Source organism: Glycine max, chromosome 9 (genome assembly GCF_000004515.6).
Source record: "Glycine max cultivar Williams 82 chromosome 9, Glycine_max_v4.0, whole genome shotgun sequence".
NCBI classification, from domain to species: Eukaryota; Viridiplantae; Streptophyta; class Magnoliopsida; order Fabales; family Fabaceae; genus Glycine; species Glycine max.
Genome location: NC_038245.2, coordinates 49,518,924 through 49,536,187, shown reverse-complemented (window position 1 = coordinate 49,536,187; position 17,264 = coordinate 49,518,924). Strand labels below are relative to the sequence as shown.

Here is a 17,264-nt window from a genome sequence, read left to right as displayed (position 1 = left end):
AGGAAGAATTTGTTACTTTGATAGTTAAATATTTTTTAGCTCTTCCAACTGAAATTCTAATATGCACTTTGACAGGATGGTATAAGAGTGACTTGCAAAGACACTAAGATACTTAATTGAGTAAAGAGATTTATAAGTGTGTGTAAAAAGCGAGGAACAGACTTTTCTATGGGAATAGCAGACATATTTCATTGGGGAGGTAGAATTGTGCTTTTAAAATCAATCCTAAAGATGTGGTTGGCACACAAATAAATCAATCTTAAAGATGTGTTTCAGACAAAATTAATGCATCAAAAGCACTAAGTTAGAAATTTCAACTCACTAAGCAGATAAAGTACAAAAATGAATATAATATAAATTCTTAGTTAGAATATTCGTGTCGAAATTTGAAAAACATTTAATGCACTCCAAAGTTTGTGTACAAACAAGATGAAGTTGTCAACAACTATTTTCAAGTTTTTCTATAAAAGCCTTAAGAGTCAACAAGTTGAGGATATTAAAGATTCCAAACATTGCAACTTCGTTTATTAAAACCATATTTATTTTCATTCATATTAAAATAACATTCTCTATAACTTTTGTAAATACTTTCACTACCAGAAAATAAAAAAATGTCAACCGATTAATCAGTCGTTAAGATGGACAAATCAATTGCTAGTTGATTTAGTCACTGATTAAGAGACTAACTTTTGTTGGTCGCCATAACCTTGGTAGTTATTCTATAACGACTAATTCAGTGACGGGTAATCGACGATTGGTTCAGTGACCAATAATCAAAAACTGATTTAGTGATCAGTATTCTAAAATTTTTCCTTTATAAAAAATTGCTTGTCAGAGACTGGTTTAATGACTCATCATAAAGTTCACCGATTGTTGATCAATGACCGATTCAGTGACTAAATTATACTCCATTTTATATTTTTTTTTAATTCTGAACACACAATAGATATTATCAAAATTATACTTTAAAAGAAATAGATATAAAAGTAAAACTATGGTCTCATGCAGTACTAGGAATCAATGACAGTGGGAGAGTATCCCAATGAGTGATGGCAGCACATAACTCGAAGGATTAATTAGGCACATGAATTTAAGTTTGATTGATTTGAGTTTGCTAGCTAATTTCTTTTATTACAAACATTTATACAACAATCTACAAATATTGTACTGTGCCGTAAATAATACAGTACGTACTTCTTTTTTCATAAACCTAATGACAAACACATTTGAAAGGAAATCCATTGTCACAAGTGGAAAAACATGTGCGTGCATTATGAACGAGCTAGATAGCAATTAATAAATAAGCTAGATAGCTGATTAAGGAAGTTAATTGAAGCCTTCACGTGCCTTTACTTTGCAACATGATATCATCACTAGCTAATAGCTTAATTCTTAATCATGCTTCTCTTGTTCCTACCCTTAATTTGTAAGTTAAATTTAATTAGCCACTCTGTAGATCACGTATTGTCTTAAATTTCTGTCTTTTTTTTATCATTTTTTAATTGACTGACAAATTTTATCAGGTTGAAAACTTAATTTATGAACTTGTTGATAGGGAATGGAACCCATATCTTAGTATATCTTGCAAAATTTACCTAATAAAACGATCGAAGAGTAAGGTTTTTTTTTCGATCAAAAAGTAAGTTAAAAGTATGTAAAAAGGTTCTACTATTGTTAATTAATATTTCTTTGACATGATATTATTGTTTTATAAAAATTATGAAGCAAACAATAAAATCGAACTACAAATTGCTATTATTTTAATGAAAATCAATATTAAATACGAGTATAAATTAAACACCAAGGTTTAGGGGTTGTAGTACTACTGATCGAGTTGGAAAGAGTTTTGTTTCTACCAGTCCCCAAACACCTTTCTGCAGTATCCATCTTCTCTTACAATACACATTGTTTAAGAGGGGCTGAGAGGCCTAACTATAACCTTGAATGTTGGTACACATCGTGATTTTTGATATCAAGGTTTGGTTCATCTTCTTCGTCTTTTTTTTTTAATTATTATTTTGTTTTATGTATTTATTTATATATGATATATAGCTAGCTCCATGGGCAACAAAATCTTATTTTATGCATTCCATCAGCAAATTAAAAACAAGCTAACTCCATTTCCAACAAGTGTTTTTTAACCCCCTTAACATTACTTTTAAGGCCTTAAGTTAGTTTTTGTGTTTATTTTTTTTTCGTCTCTTAGGGGTTTGGAAGGATCGATATGCTTTCGTTTCCAATTACATTCTCGGTTTTGTTAAATTAATTCTCAAGAGTTAGCCCATTAATATTATCTTACCAAATTTTCAAACATACCAAATGGTTATTAAATTTACCTTTTCACATAAGCACTGATTCTTTAACAAATACTAGTATATATTTTGCTGAGAAAAATATTAGAAAAGTAATAATGTAAAATTAATAACCTATGTTTAGAAGATAATAATATAGTTTAGTTACTATATATATCTATAAGCTCATTAATCCATCTCTGAAATTGGTGTTATCTGTCCCCTTTAGCAAGAACTGTAACAAAAAGATAAACATGTGCACTGGTGCTGAATCTCGAGGAATTGTAGATGGTAATAACCCCGTGACTAATTCAAAGGTTGGAGGAGTGTACCATGAGATCAACGGAATGAGAAGCACAGAAGGTGGTGATGGTGAAGGAAAAAGAAACAGTGGTTGTTCTGGCAGATTCATTCAAGGCCTTCATCAACACTTGCATCAACTCCTCAAGGCACTTTTCCCTACCCTTTCTCTCTCTGAGGTTCGTAACTATATCTCTAGCTTCCTCTGTGTGGTTTTTGTTCTGAAAGTTCTTTTTGGGTCAAAAAGTGAAAATAAATCAAATAGACTGATCCTGTCAATGTTGTACGGAAAGAAGCTATAATAAATAACTATTTAGGATGTAAAGATGTTTTTGTTTTTAAAATACGTTACTCCTGCCTCGTGGACATGTTGTTTAGATGATGATGCTACTGATGGGTGAAGGGGTTTCATCATGTTATTTAGATATATCTATATCATATATATTCTATCAATACATTTTTTTTTTAATCCATCACTTTCTTTTATATCATATAATCTATTATATGTATTTGATTTTGTGATAAGTTAAAGAAAATTTGACTAAATTTTAGTATAATTTCGGTATTATTACATATTTTACATGATTTTTGAAAGTTTATCGTGTAACCAAACATATTATATTATATTTTTTTTCTTATCGATAAATATTAATTTTTATTAATAAAAAGATTAAATCCTTGATTTCTTTTTTTTTCTTCTTTAATCATTTAACTTATTTTATATCTTCATTTTGTCTCCATATGTTGAATAGAGTACAGTCTCCACTCAACTTTTCTCTATCTTCTTATTCTCTTCCTCAATTATGAAAAAGAAAAATAATATTTATAATGCAAGTTTTTAGTATGAAAACTGCACGAAACCACTTTTCATTCAACTTTTTTTTATAAATTTATTCATAAGCAATTGTAGAAAAAGAAAATAAGAAAGAAATGTAGAATAAGAATGAAATTCTTCATCGCCAATGACTGCTTGATCACGGACCTCGGTTATAATTTCCTCTATAGAAAATGTGTTTTTAGCTTTTATATTTGGATTGAGAAAACAGCCACAAGTGCTCCAATGCTTTTGATTATAAAATAGTAAATTGATTGGCAATGCATAACATAACCTTTGTTTAGTTAGCTAAGGTGGTCGAATCATACATGAACCGCATTTTAAGGTGGAAGCCGTTGTTGTTAATCTAGACTCAGTGTGTGTCGTTTAGGCGACCAATAATGATATTGGCATATATTTTACTTTTAGAAAGAAAAAAATTCACGGACTTTAAGGTGAACTCATTTGAATTTGCTAAAAAAACAAACAAGAATTTGTCCCGTTTTAGGGTGTATTTTTAAATACATAAATACAGATAACATTAAAAAAAGAACTACAATAAGGTACGCATTATTTAATGACTTTCATCAAAATCTATGAAAAGTTTATGATGATAAATTACATGCAATTATCATTAGTGATATTAAACGAGTTAGTCAATTTATGTAAATCAATAGTATATTAATTTGGATTTGAGATGGAAACACCGGCACCAAAAATCTTCTTCCAACCCAGATTGCAAATTGAAACTATACCAGCCCACACAACCTCCATCCTAAAGCATTCTTCTCCTGTTACTCAACTTTTTTATTCTAGGATACGTAATCACGTTTTTCTTGTGCCTTTTAGAAATTTTATAAGATTATAATTTTCTCAATAAATAGTTTTCTTGAATTAAAACTGATGACTTTATGTATATTACTCAAGTCCTTTGACCACTAAACTGACTATCCTAATGAGTTTTTCCCCGTAATTAGTTTATTGAGACATGTTATATTAGAGTGAAATTTGTAATTATTTTTTAAAAAAAAATTAAGGTGAAGCATATTTATTTTTATGTTATCTTAAAAAATTACAAATATTGCCCACTTTAATTTTTAAACAGTAAGCGCATTAGTCTCTAAAAATGACTAATAGTACTCAGGTTTATAATTTCTAGAGAAGAAATTAATATTTTTAAAATCAAATATGACTGGCAACCAATGAAAATTTATGAAGATTGAATAAAATTTAAAATAGAAAACAAAAAAGAAAACATTCCAATTCAAATATCTTTTTATCAATTATTATTAAGTTTTGACTAATTTAATTAATTTTTAACAATTTTTATTCCACTAAATTTCTGGGTGCGCAAACCGATAACCTATCTTTGCTATAATGGTTTAAAACTCTAAATAACCATAGATGTGACTGAAGTTTTACATTTTTAATGTTGACGTGTTGGTGTTAATTTTTCAGGAAGAGAATTGAGAGTAGTTATTCCTGAAAGAGTAATTATATAACACTTATTTTCTAAAAACAATTTTGTTATTCATATCTGGTAAAAAATAATTAAGCTACTATTATCATCATGTGTAACACATAGTATTTTGCTGACACATGAAATTAATGCACTTGCATGCAGGTGAAAGAAGAGTTGAAATCACTAGCCAACATTGCATGTCCAATGATGATGACCAACGTGCTTTTGTATTCTCGATCCGCTATTTCCATGCTTTACTTGGGTCGCCAAGGGAAAGTGGAGCTAGCAGGAGGATCACTTGCAATAGGGTTTGCCAACATCACTGCCAATTCATTTCTCAAGGGTCTCACCATGGGAATGGACCCAATTTGTTGCCAAGCATATGGTGCAAAAAGATGGTCAGTTTTAAGCCAAACTTTTTGCAAAACCTTGTGCCTCCTCCTCCTTGTAGCCATCCCCATTTCACTCCTTTGGCTCAACATGGCACCTCTCCTTCATTGGCTAGGGCAAGACCCTGAAGTCACAAAAGTTGCACAAGTTTACATGGTCTTCTCTATCCCAGAATTGCTTGCTCAAGTTCATCTCAACCCTTTAAGGTCTTTTTTAAGAACACAAGGGTTAACAACACCATTAACTATTGCAGCTTCTTTTGCTGCCATCTTACACCTTCCAATAAACTATTTCTTGGCTACATATTTGGAATTAGGAGTAAAAGGCATTGCATTAGCCACAGGTTTGAACTCCATAAACATGATACTAGGGTTGGTGCTTTATCTTGTTGTGTCAGAGAAACCCTTAAAGCCTTGGGAAGGTGTTACTATTCTCTCTTCCTTTCATGATTGGAGACCATTGCTAACCCTAGCATTGCCTAGTTGCATCTCAGTGTGCTTGGAGTGGTGGTGCTATGAGATAATGCTCTTCCTATGTGGCTTGTTGAGTAATCCACAAACCACAATTGCTACCATGGGTGTACTAATTCAAACAACTGGGTTCTTATATGTGTTCCCATTTTCACTAAGTGCAGCATTGACGACACAAATTGGTCACTCCTTAGGTGCAGGTCAACCTTCACGTGCACAAAACACAGCCAAAATAGGACTCTTCATTGCATTTGCATTAGGTGTCTCAGCCTTTGTTTTCTTATTGTTTGTGAGGAATGTGTGGGGGAAACTCTTCACAAACGAGACACAAATTGTTGACATGGTCACAGCCATACTTCCAATTTTAGGGTTGTGTGAGATTGGAAACTGGCCTCAAACTGCTGCGTGTGGGATCTTATCAGGGACTGCACGGCCTTATGTGGGTGCAAGAATAAACTTGTGTGCTTTTTACTTGATTGGATTGCCGGTTGCGATTTTTGCTGCTTTCATGCACAGGTACCAATTGAGGGGCTTGTGGTTTGGAATGCTAGCAGCACAAATTTCGTGTTTTTGTATGATGGTTTACACGTTGGTTCAGACGGATTGGGGGCACCAAAGTAGAAGAGCTGAGCAATTGGCTCAAACAACAGATGAGGAAAATGTAAATAATGATGAGAAAAGTGGGCTCCTTGATTCTGATTTATGAGATTCATTTAAATCAATTTTGTGCTTAGTCACTAGCCAGTTACGATATAAGTGAGGTAATTCTCACCTTATAAATCAGTTTTGTAGAATTAAATTAGAGATGTAACTCACCTTCTAAGACGAGGTATTTTAATTGTTGAGATTTCTCATCATTCCTCATTAGTCATTCGTTATGGTAGGGAGTATTACGAACATTTTTCCTTCGTATTCAATTAGATGTACATAAGAAAAGCTTAATTTGTTAGTGAACTCATTCGTGCATTATGAATTTTTTAAGTAACAATACATCATAATTAGGTGGGTACAAGTACCCGAGCTCATGATCCACACTCAATTTTCTGGGCAAAGTTTCCTGAGATGCATTCCCTCGACCATTATAAAAATAGGATATGTTTTGAGGCGGCATGCATTGAATAAAATATATTGATCGATGAGTACTATAACATTTGTGACTAATTATATATATATTTTTTGAAAGGCTAATTATATATTATTACTAATTAAGTTTTATTTTTTCATTGATAATATAAATAACGATGGATAATCGACAAGTTGTCATTATACTTTGATTAACCAAGACTAAAGTAAGTGTCATTATGATTGAGTATAACTTTATTTATCGTATATTTTTTTTTTGTAAATATTTAGTAAAACTGAGTAATTTTAAAAAAAAAAATTAGATGAACATCTTGTGGTACATATAATTAGAAATAATTTTTTTCTTCTAAAATTCTAGAAATATTAAGCATACAAAATCAATTGCTAAACGTATACGGTTCTTGGCCCAATAGCAATACTCTCCAATATGCAGATTTCGTTCTCAAAATCTTACCTGACACGGTTTTGTTGGTCCATACACGAACAACCCTTGTTAAAATCCGTCTAAGATTATGATCGAATTAATTTAGAGTGTGTTTGTTTCACAAATTAATTAAAAATATATTCTCAGCAACATGATATATGAATACAATAAAAAAATGCAATCCGTAAGATAAATAAAATTATGATAAAAACACAATTTTGTTGATAAAATACATAATAGAATTACATTTTTGTTGTGTATTTTTTTTTTGCACCCCACTTACACAATGAAAATATAATTTCATTATGTATTTTGTCAATGAAATTGTATTTCTATGAAAAGAATATTTTTGGAAAAACAATAGCACGTGTGCAAGGTGTAAATAGCACATTTGGAGGTGAGAATAGCAATTCTCACATGTTAAATGTTAAAACAACATTAAAGGCCCTGTAGAAAATATTATTGAAAAATTCTTAATCTCAACACTTAATGAATTTTTATCAATAGAACTCAAGTTATCAAAGATTTTCCAACAACTCACAAATATTATTTAACCAATTAAGTTAGATATCTTAATCAATACTCAATTGTTAGAACTCTCAAGTACCAAAGATTTTCCAACAACTCATGTAATGAAAAGTCACTTACATTTTTAAAAGCTTCAACATGTTAGTAATACACATAAGCACAATGAGGGACCAAGCTAGCTCACCATTCCCAAATTATTTAAATCTTTAATTAATTTATAAATTATTAAATAATATACCATGTTATTAGTCTAAATGAAATTGGGGCTAAATTGATCTCTTAAATAAAATATTGAATTTAAACTATGTAAATATAAAAATGTGATTAAAAAAATGTTTCACTAATTAAATATGATCAATTAAGTTCATTGACAAATATTAGGCATTAGCAAAATTAATATATATTTTGTACCAAATGATGATAAAAAAATATTAAATAATATAATGATTTTTAATTACTAGATAATAATATAAAGTTTTCTATATTAAGAACAATATTATACCTACTAGTATATCTATGGATATGTAAGTTTTACTGCTTCACAGGCATAATAAAAGTCGTAATGATAGTGACCAATAATTGCTACTGAAATTAGGTGAATGAGTTTTAATGAGTTTAGTTTACATGGTTGACAAAACTACAAATATAAAAGAAATTAATTTCTATCTCTCGAAAGTTGAAAACCTGATAGGTCGTACATCAAATATACTATAGTTTCTTCCTCAACAAAAGCGTATTTTTCTTCTCATTATCGTTCTGTAACAAGTCAATAAGGCATGTACTTTCATGCGTATTTTATTCTCAAGACAGTACAAAAAGTTTTAAATATTTATGAAAAAAAGACAAAAAGAATTTAAGTAATTTATTTATTTTAAAAATTTATTCTTGTTAACAGTTCACTAGACTTTTCATTAATATATTCCATACAAAGGAAAAATACTGTAATATTATTTATTTATTAATTATTTTGCAATAGAGAATGTCAAAAATGGTATGCAATTTTTTAAGTAAGTTTAAAGCTACAAAGAAAACGAGATTAGACTTTTAAAAGAATATTTAATTAGATTAAAGAGATATTGTTAAATAAAATAGAGTGAATCCTCCACGGACTTGAACATTTTAAAAAACTTCTTTTCATAAACTATTGTTGTTAGCATTAGCAAAATTTATTTTATGATTTTTCTTAATCTAGATAATAAGGCATCCTAAATTGGAAATAATTGTGTTTGAAAAAGATAAAATCATTATGAATAACATAATTTTTTAAATAGTATTTAATATAATTATATACTTAAAAATTAATTCAAAATTATTAATTAAATTGAAATAATCCCAGGTCAATTCCGTGCTTACTACCTAACAACATATTCTTGGATTATAAAATATTATAACTTACTCAATCGCTCTGTATAGGTTATATGGTGTAGTGACTCTTATATAATGAGTCGTGAAAAATGTGTCTAGAGATGAAGTGTGTTTGTTTGGTCATGCGTCTCAACTTAACACACATTCATCAGAAATCAAATCCCTCCCTACTTCTCTCATATTGTCATTTTTTACACTTTGAAACCAAGTTCAACTCCACCCGGTTAAACAAACACACATAAATTATGTGATTAGCCCATTTCCAATATTAATAAACTTATGTTGGATATTGTACGTGCTTCATAATTATATGAGAATCAATATAGAATCAGAAGATAGGAATACTCTATTCCTATCGTTCATCAGGTTTTACAAACTTGTGCTTTCTGGTATAGGCCAACATGTTGACTTCATTTTCTATTTTTCAACTTTAAAATTTACTTAAGATAAATAAATTATGAATTAAAATGATTTTAGTGCATCAGATTTGAGGATTCATCAATTGTAGTCCCAAATATTAAAACATGTATTTTTTAGTTTTTCGAATTTGTGAAATTCTTTTTTTAGTTTCTTTTACTAGGGGTGTATATGCATCAATTGTATTTTTTTTTTTACCTGTGATCAAACCAAATCAAATTAAAACAAATTGATTTGCATTGATTTTTTCAAAAAAAAAAAAAATTAAAACCCAACCAGTTTGTAAATAATTTTGATTGATTAGGCTAACAGGTCAAAATATTTAAATTTTTCTATTATTTTTTAAAATTTAGTTTTTTTTATAAACTAAACTTTTATTTAATAAATAAAGAACACATTACTTATAATTATTACGTGTAATTAAATAATAATAAAAACAATGAAAAAATCACATTATTGTTATAATCACCTGAGAGACTAATATTATGTTAAAGTTGATTTGAAAATTGAAATATAATAAAAAAAATTTAATCACCACGCAAGCCTAAAAATCCAAAAATTTAAAATATTATCACATAGTTTTGAAAAGAAAAATATGATTTAGTATGAATGAAAATTCATACTAAACAGACAAATGACGCGACTAGCTTTGATATCTGTTTGCCTAATGTAAAGGCTGTCTTCAATGACTAAGGTTTGCTGTGGGTTTTGATGGATAAATTATTGTGTGGTGGGGTAACTTGCACCATTAGTTGGATAAAAGATAGAATCACAAATTTATTTATTTTTTTCTTCTAATATCAATTTATTATCTTTTAAAATAAAAGTAGGTTAGAAAATTTATCGTGAAGGTTATTTCGTGTTTTTTATACTTGAAGTATTCATACGATTTAACATTACTATTTTGAAAATTCTAAAAATTCTAATGTTTTTAAATAGGCAAATGAATAATATAATTGAAATTTCAATTAAATTTAAAATAGTTTGAAACAAATTAAAAAGAAAAATAGATGTTCTGCAATCTGCTACAAGTTGAAACCCTAAATTGATGAGATTGTTAGAGTGAAATTGTGAGAAATAAGAAAAGAGGAGATGATCTCACTCTTAGTTGCTAAGTATGATAATAATAATTGATTTTTTAAAATTTAAAAATAATATATATAAATAAGAATAATATTTTGATATAAATTAATGGGTCAAATGACAGAGTCAACAAGTCCAAGTTCATATATTAAAATTCATAACTCAACCCAAAATTCAATGGATTTGAACGGGTTAAATTGAGTTTGATCCAAACTTAAAAAATACTCAACCTAAATTATTTTAGATAGTTTGGTTAACCGGTGAACACCCATGTGTTTTACAATAAAAAAAAAAAAGCATGCTACAAATTATGCATTCAAACTCTCAAAAATTAACTAGGAGTTCAAAAATACATTTTGCAAATTCAAGAGACTGAGAAAAGGAAAACTTTAATTTAGGGGACTAAAAATAACAGACAACAAATTTAAGATATCAAAACATATTTAAACATAAAATTATTCATTACTTTAACCAATTTAGAAATATTTATACATGATTGATAATGTATTTTAGGCAAATGCTAACTAGTAGCTTTAGAACATTGGTTAAAAACTAAAATGATAATTTTTTTACAAAGAGAATTTTTTTATTAGAATGTGCAAAATTGTGTTTCATAGGAATTTTTTTATGCTTTCCTATAATCTTCATAATAAATATTTTTTCTTTTAATTTTTAACCAATGCCTTGAGAGGTCAAAAACATATTTGAACCCAAAATTATTCATTATTTGAACCAAATTAGAAATATTTATACATGATGGATAATATATTGGTTAAATTAATTTTTTAGATTCAATTTAATCCTCTAATTTTTTTTAGGTTCAATTTAGTTCTTTAGTTTAAATTCTAAGAAATCATACTTTCTAACAATTCAAAATCGTCACTAAGTTATTTTACACTATCACAAATGCATATTTTTCCAAAAAAAATTAGTTTTAAAAATTAGAGGACCAAATTGAATAACAAAAACTAGAGGATCAAATTGAACAAAAAATTAGAAGACCAAATTGAACAAAAATAACAAATTAGAGGAAAAATAATAATTTAACCTAATATATTTTAGACAAATGCCAACTAATGTCTTTAGAACATTGATAAAAACTAAAATGAGAAATTTGTTATTTAAATGTGCAAAATTGTGCCGCCATGAATTTTTTTTTATGTTCTCCTCTGCTATTCACACTAAATATTTTATCCTCCTAATTTCTAAATTAATGTCCTTAGAACATTAATTAGTAAAAATTGATTAAATTAATTTTTTAGTCCTTTAATTTATTATTTAAGTTTAATTTGATCATCTAATTTTTAAATTGATTCAATTTAATCATTCAGTCTAAATTATAAGAAATTACACTTTATATCAGTTCAAAATTATCACTAAACGATTTTAAACTATTACAAAATACATATTTTCTAAAAAAAATAATCATTTTAAAAATTAAAGAATCAAATTAAAATAAACTAAAAAAATAAATTAAAATAGTTTTAAAAATTAAAAGATAAAATTAAACAAAAAATTAAGACAAAATTAAATTTAAAAAATAAATTAAAATAAAAAAAATTAATTTAACTTAAAATATCATACAAGATATTTATTATTTAAATATGAATTTATTACCCAATGTAGACCACGAGCCAAAATTAGAGAGTGCTATTTAAGCTGAGCCAAAAAAAGATACATGTCCCTACTGTACATGAGTGCCCCATTCATAGAATACACACATATGTTTAAAACATCCTCTACCAACCAACGGACAACAACGTCCTAATATCTGATGATGCGGCATCTGTCATTTTTTTTTCTTCTTTTTTTCCCTCCAGGTGTTTCTCTCCCATTGGCCTCCCTCTTTTAGTATTTTATTTTCTTTTTCTTTTTTTTCCCTCTCTCACACACCACACCACCACACACGCGCACTTTCTCTCCCCTCCCACTTTTGAGCCTTCTCTCTCGTCAGAACAGATACGCTGAATATCTTCTTCCTACTTCTCTAATCTTCCCACCCTTCTTCTAGAGAGAGAAAATTCACTTCATGTCTTTTCCAAAGGCATCAACTTAAGAAGTGGGTGGTGGTTTTTTCACTTTTCATTTGTTTCAACTTTCAACTTTCAAATCCCTCTTTGCCTCTCCCAGTTTTCTAGGAAGTTGATTTTCTTGGAAATATTATTATTTTAACCTTGTGTATGTTGTAAGTTGTTTTTCATCTTTTCTGGTTTCTTCTTCTTCTTATCTTGTTTCTCTTTTCCTTTTTTTTTTAATTTTATTTAGATGAACTGCACCTACAGGTCAGCTTCTCACTGAAGCATAAACAGGGAATATTGATTCTTTTCAGGTTCTTGTGAGAGGAAAAGATTGTGTTTTTGTTTTTGGACTTTTGATTGTTGTGGATGAGGGGGGGGGGGGGGGGTTGATTTTTACTATGGAGACATGTTTATTTAGGAAGGTAGATTCTGGGGTGGTTGGTTTTGTTCTGTTGTTGGATTAAAAGAATTGTTTTTTTTAATGATTTTTGAAAAAAAGAATATTTGTGGGGGTAACCGATTAGAATGAGGAGTTCAGGTATAGTTTAAGGTTGCAACATGAGCTTCAGAGAGGGGAAGATAGAAGGAGAAGATAGGGAATGTGAAGAATCGGTGTTGGGGAGCACTGAATCCAAATCAGTGAGGGAAAATGGGTCTTTAGCAAGCACTCAGCTGACAGTTGATGAGAATCTATTGGTTGACCCTAAACTACTCTTTATTGGGTCCAAGATTGGAGAAGGAGCTCATGGGAAAGTTTATGAAGGAAGGTCAGTGGCTAAGCTCATGTTTTGCAGTAATTTGTATGTCATGCCTTAATTTCATTCTTCTTCTTTCTTAATTTGTTTGAGAAGTCATGTCAGATCATACAGTGTTGGGATATTTATCTACACTTTGGTTTTCATCATTATGTATGTTTTTGTCCCATTAGCTGGCAGAATTATTGTATTTTGCTTTTTTGTTGTGCTTAAGTGCTAAGTAAGAAGTCAAATGTATGCTGTGGCTGATTGTTTCAGCTAAATCATTTTTACTTTTGTCGTTGACTAAATAATAATAACTGTGAGTCTTTGTTGGTTCAAGCAGTAAATAACTACATGTCACAAATTTCACCAACAAAGTTGGGGTTTTGCCCCTTCTCCTGATTTGACATGTCTAGGTTCCACAATAACAAGAAGAACATTTGCATGGTATTGATTTTACTTAAGAACAATTGACAATTTCTAGCTCTTGTTAAAGCCTTAAAGGATGTTTAATTTTTCTTTATTCTGATGATGTAACTATTCCTGGTATTAGAGTACCTATTCACCCATATGCTTGTGTGTGTGCATCAAGTGATTTGCTGGAAGTCGCAGTCATGGTTTATGTGGGTGTAGTAGTTTAATAGTTTTTCCAGGTATGGAAATAAAATTGTTGCAATCAAAGTTCTGCATCGTGGGAGCACTTCCGAAGAAAGGGCTTCCCTTGAAAATCGTTTTGCTCGAGAAGTTAATATGATGTCTCGCGTCCACCATGACAATCTTGTTAAGGTGAGTGCCATTGTAGCAATGATCTTTACTGTTTCTGAGTAATTATGTCAGCCTACTTAATTATGTTAAGTATATTATTACAGTTTATTTTCCTTAATGCTAGTATGTAACTAATGATTTCATCTTATAGAAGATAATGATCTTACTAGGTTTTTTTTTTCTTATTATTATTCCTTTGCAGTTTATTGGAGCATGTAAGGATCCTCTTATGGTAATAGTTACAGAGCTATTACCAGGGATGTCACTGCGTAAATATTTAACGAGTATCCGTCCTAAACTATTAGACCTTGATGTGGCTATAAACTTTGCCCTTGATATTGCTCGAGCCATGGATTGGCTACATGCCAATGGGATCATACACAGAGATCTGAAACCTGGTACTTATATATAGCACATTATGTGTAATTATATAAGTTGTATGTTAGGTGTTTTGTTATGGATTCCATGGTTGTTGTGTCCTTAAATGACTAAAAATTGTTGTTATAGTACTTACAAGGTGGATAAATTAACCTGGTTGCTGCAGCTCACTGCTGTCCTGTAATATATATAATTTTTGTTTCATTGCCAAACCAACCTTCTTCACGACTCTTTTTTTCATGAAAATTATCTTTTTGCTACATCATCTCTTCAATTAATGAAGAGGAAAGGAGAGGTTGGACTGCTAAGTTCTTATGAAAGCATACCTTAGCTAGTATTTCTTCATTGGAACTTTACTCTATTACAGCAAATGGTAGTAGCTTTTGACATTGATGTCATAGTTTGAAATCTGAGTATATATTGATGACTTCTAGTATTAAAATGTGTATCCCTATTCAACTATGTTTTTGAAACTGTCACAATGCAGACAATCTATTGCTTACGGCGGACCAGAAGTCTGTTAAACTTGCAGATTTTGGTCTTGCAAGAGAAGAAACTGTGACTGAAATGATGACTGCAGAAACAGGAACTTACCGTTGGATGGCACCAGAGGTATGTTATATTTTTGGAACATGATGTTATTGTTTCCCCTACTATTAAAAATATGTGCACCAGTAAGTCCAATAAAGCTGGCACGTTTTGGTGTTTATTCTTCTGATTCATGATGTCACTATTAACTAAAAATGATAATTTATTGCACTGATATGATATAAGATGAATGGGAGACTCAATTAGCCATCAAGTCAAGTTGTAGAGACTGAACATAATCCTAAAGGCCAGCAATGATGTAGACTTTATGTTTAGATGTACTGGTTTTGCTAGAATGGGGGACAAAATAATTTATCAGTATCAAACTGATTAGTGCCATGCAGTTCTTGTAATCACTGCATTACTTCTGAGTGGATATTTACAGTAGTATCTTCAGTTGATTGAGTGCACTTCCCATGTTATTATCCCATAAGCATTATATATATAGCCACTCTCTCTAATTTCTACTTATGAAAATACCTAGTATACATATATCAAGTGGGCTTTAATTCTTTTGCTGAGCAGATATAAACCATTTAGCAAATTCCCATAGTCTCCTGTAATTTATTTAGTACACTAGTGCACATATTTAGGATCCTTTAGGGCACCAAAATCTGCATATTAAGAATGTATTATTATAGATTTCCTGACAATATAGGCTTTTTTTTTTTTTCGTAGGAATTAAACACGATACTAAGAGGTTTATAACACTCACACACCTTGCTCAATCAACTAAGTTAGATCCCCTTGTTATACATGGAGTTTGTTTTGACATCTTGCATGATTTTTTTTTTTTACAGTTGTACAGTACTGTGACATTGCGTCAGGGAGAGAAAAAGCACTACAACAACAAGGTTGATGTATATAGCTTTGGAATTGTTTTATGGGAGCTACTAACAAACCGCATGCCCTTTGAAGGGATGTCCAATTTACAGGCTGCTTATGCTGCTGCATTTAAGGTATTAAATTCGTTATTACTAGGTCCTTATTCATCAATCAGTTGATTCTCATTTTCGTGTCAAGTTTGAAATATTGGTACAAATTTCTCTACCATGATATGTAGATAGATTATGCATACTTCCCTAATCCATGCCATATATGCTGTTGAATCATTATGGTTAATATTTTAATTTGTATACTTCCAAAGCCACTTTTTCGGGAATAACTTGATTTGTTACTATTTGCTAACCATAAAATGGTTTGCATTTGAGATTGCAGCAAGAGAGGCCCGGCATTCCAGATGATATATCCCCTGAACTTGCTTTTGTCATACAATCTTGCTGGGTTGAAGATCCTAACTTGAGACCAAGCTTTAGTCAGATCATCCGCATGCTCAACGCGTTTCTCTTCACACTCTCACCACCGTCTCCTCCTTTGCCAGTACCACCTGACAATGAACCTGAGGTGGCTACAACAAGTAATGGCACCATTACTGAGTTTTCTGCCCGAAACAGAGGAAAGTTTGGCTTTCTTCGCCAATTGTTTTCTTCGAAGAGGACCAAAAACTAACATTGAGCGCTGAATTTTTTTTAAAATTCCCTTTTGTTGTAGATGAAAAGAGTTGCCATTCTATGGTATACAGTTTTAGGACATTTATGAGTTAACCATCTCAGGTGACCAAAAGGATGTAACATGTTCCATAAAAGAAAAGAATGTTGTTTATAGACTTTTGAAAGATTAAGGAAAGAAAAAAAAGGATTGTTTACATTATCTAGTAGATCTTGCTGTAAAGGAACAAATTAATTTAGACATTTTCCTGCTTTGAGAAAGGTAATTACTGAGCATTGTAAAGTAGTTGTTTCCAAAGGATGCTCAAGGGTAACTTTATGCTTATTTGGGAGTGATATTTCTGATTAGTTAATTAAGCATATTGTTTAAGTAAATTTTTGTATTTTGCATTACCTACCGTCCACATACGTCTGTATTCTATTAATGTTTTGTAGATGTTAGCTGATGGTGTGAGTTTGAAAGTGGTATAGAACTTGTAGAAAACGAAGTTGTTCAAAAAAATATGATTCTCTTTTTTTTTTCCTTTTGAAAATCTCTAAGATACATTTTAAAATTGTTCTGGAATATTAATAGCCTCGAGATTTGAACAATATTGTAGTTTATGTGAGAAGACCAATGATTGTCTCAGTATGCATTTTCATT

General features: G+C 30.2%; 2 protein-coding genes across 7 annotated transcripts; both read left to right on the top strand.

Annotated features, from left to right (window-relative positions):
- Positions 1–1,843: 1,843 nt before the first annotated feature.
- LOC100816717 (protein DETOXIFICATION 53) lies at positions 1,844–6,594 on the top strand. The gene is made up of 2 exons (XM_026123950.2): positions 1,844–2,770; positions 5,030–6,594. Exons 1-2 carry the CDS (start codon positions 2,546–2,548, stop codon positions 6,431–6,433), a joined length of 1,629 nt encoding a protein of 542 aa, XP_025979735.2. The 5' UTR covers positions 1,844–2,545; the 3' UTR covers positions 6,434–6,594.
- Positions 6,595–12,507: 5,913 nt separating this feature from the next.
- Positions 12,508–16,823, top strand: LOC100809251 (serine/threonine-protein kinase STY13). 6 transcript variants are annotated; one of them, XM_041005209.1, is made up of 7 exons: positions 12,508–12,812; positions 12,910–13,412; positions 14,036–14,168; positions 14,350–14,545; positions 15,013–15,137; positions 15,914–16,072; positions 16,325–16,823. In XM_041005209.1, the coding sequence occupies exons 2-7, from the start codon at positions 13,204–13,206 to the stop codon at positions 16,355–16,357; spliced, it is 855 nt and encodes a 284-aa protein (XP_040861143.1). In that variant the 5' UTR covers positions 12,508–12,812; positions 12,910–13,203; the 3' UTR covers positions 16,358–16,823. The 6 variants fall into 6 exon arrangements, with proteins under 6 accessions (XP_040861143.1, XP_040861141.1, XP_040861140.1 ...); XM_041005207.1 differs by having other exon boundaries at positions 12,511–12,686; positions 12,893–13,412; positions 16,332–16,823; XM_041005206.1 differs by having other exon boundaries at positions 12,511–12,812; positions 12,957–13,412; positions 16,332–16,823.
- The last annotated feature ends 441 nt before the right edge of the window (positions 16,824–17,264 follow it).

What these genes read in the sequence shown, in the direction of transcription:
- LOC100816717 (XM_026123950.2), top strand. Translation starts at nt 2,546, where the DNA reads ATGTGCACTGGTGCTGAATCTCGAGGAATTGTAGATGGTAATAACCCC. An exon ending in CTACCCTTTCTCTCTCTGAG is followed by an intron (nt 2,771 to 5,029) that starts GTTCGTAACTAT and finishes ACTTGCATGCAG; the next exon opens with GTGAAAGAAGAGTTGAAATC.
- LOC100809251 (XM_041005207.1), top strand. Translation starts at nt 13,204, where the DNA reads ATGAGCTTCAGAGAGGGGAAGATAGAAGGAGAAGATAGGGAATGTGAA. An exon ending in ACACAGAGATCTGAAACCTG is followed by an intron (nt 14,546 to 15,012) that starts GTACTTATATAT and finishes GTCACAATGCAG; the next exon opens with ACAATCTATTGCTTACGGCG. An exon ending in CTTATGCTGCTGCATTTAAG is followed by an intron (nt 16,073 to 16,331) that starts GTATTAAATTCG and finishes TTGAGATTGCAG; the next exon opens with CAAGAGAGGCCCGGCATTCC.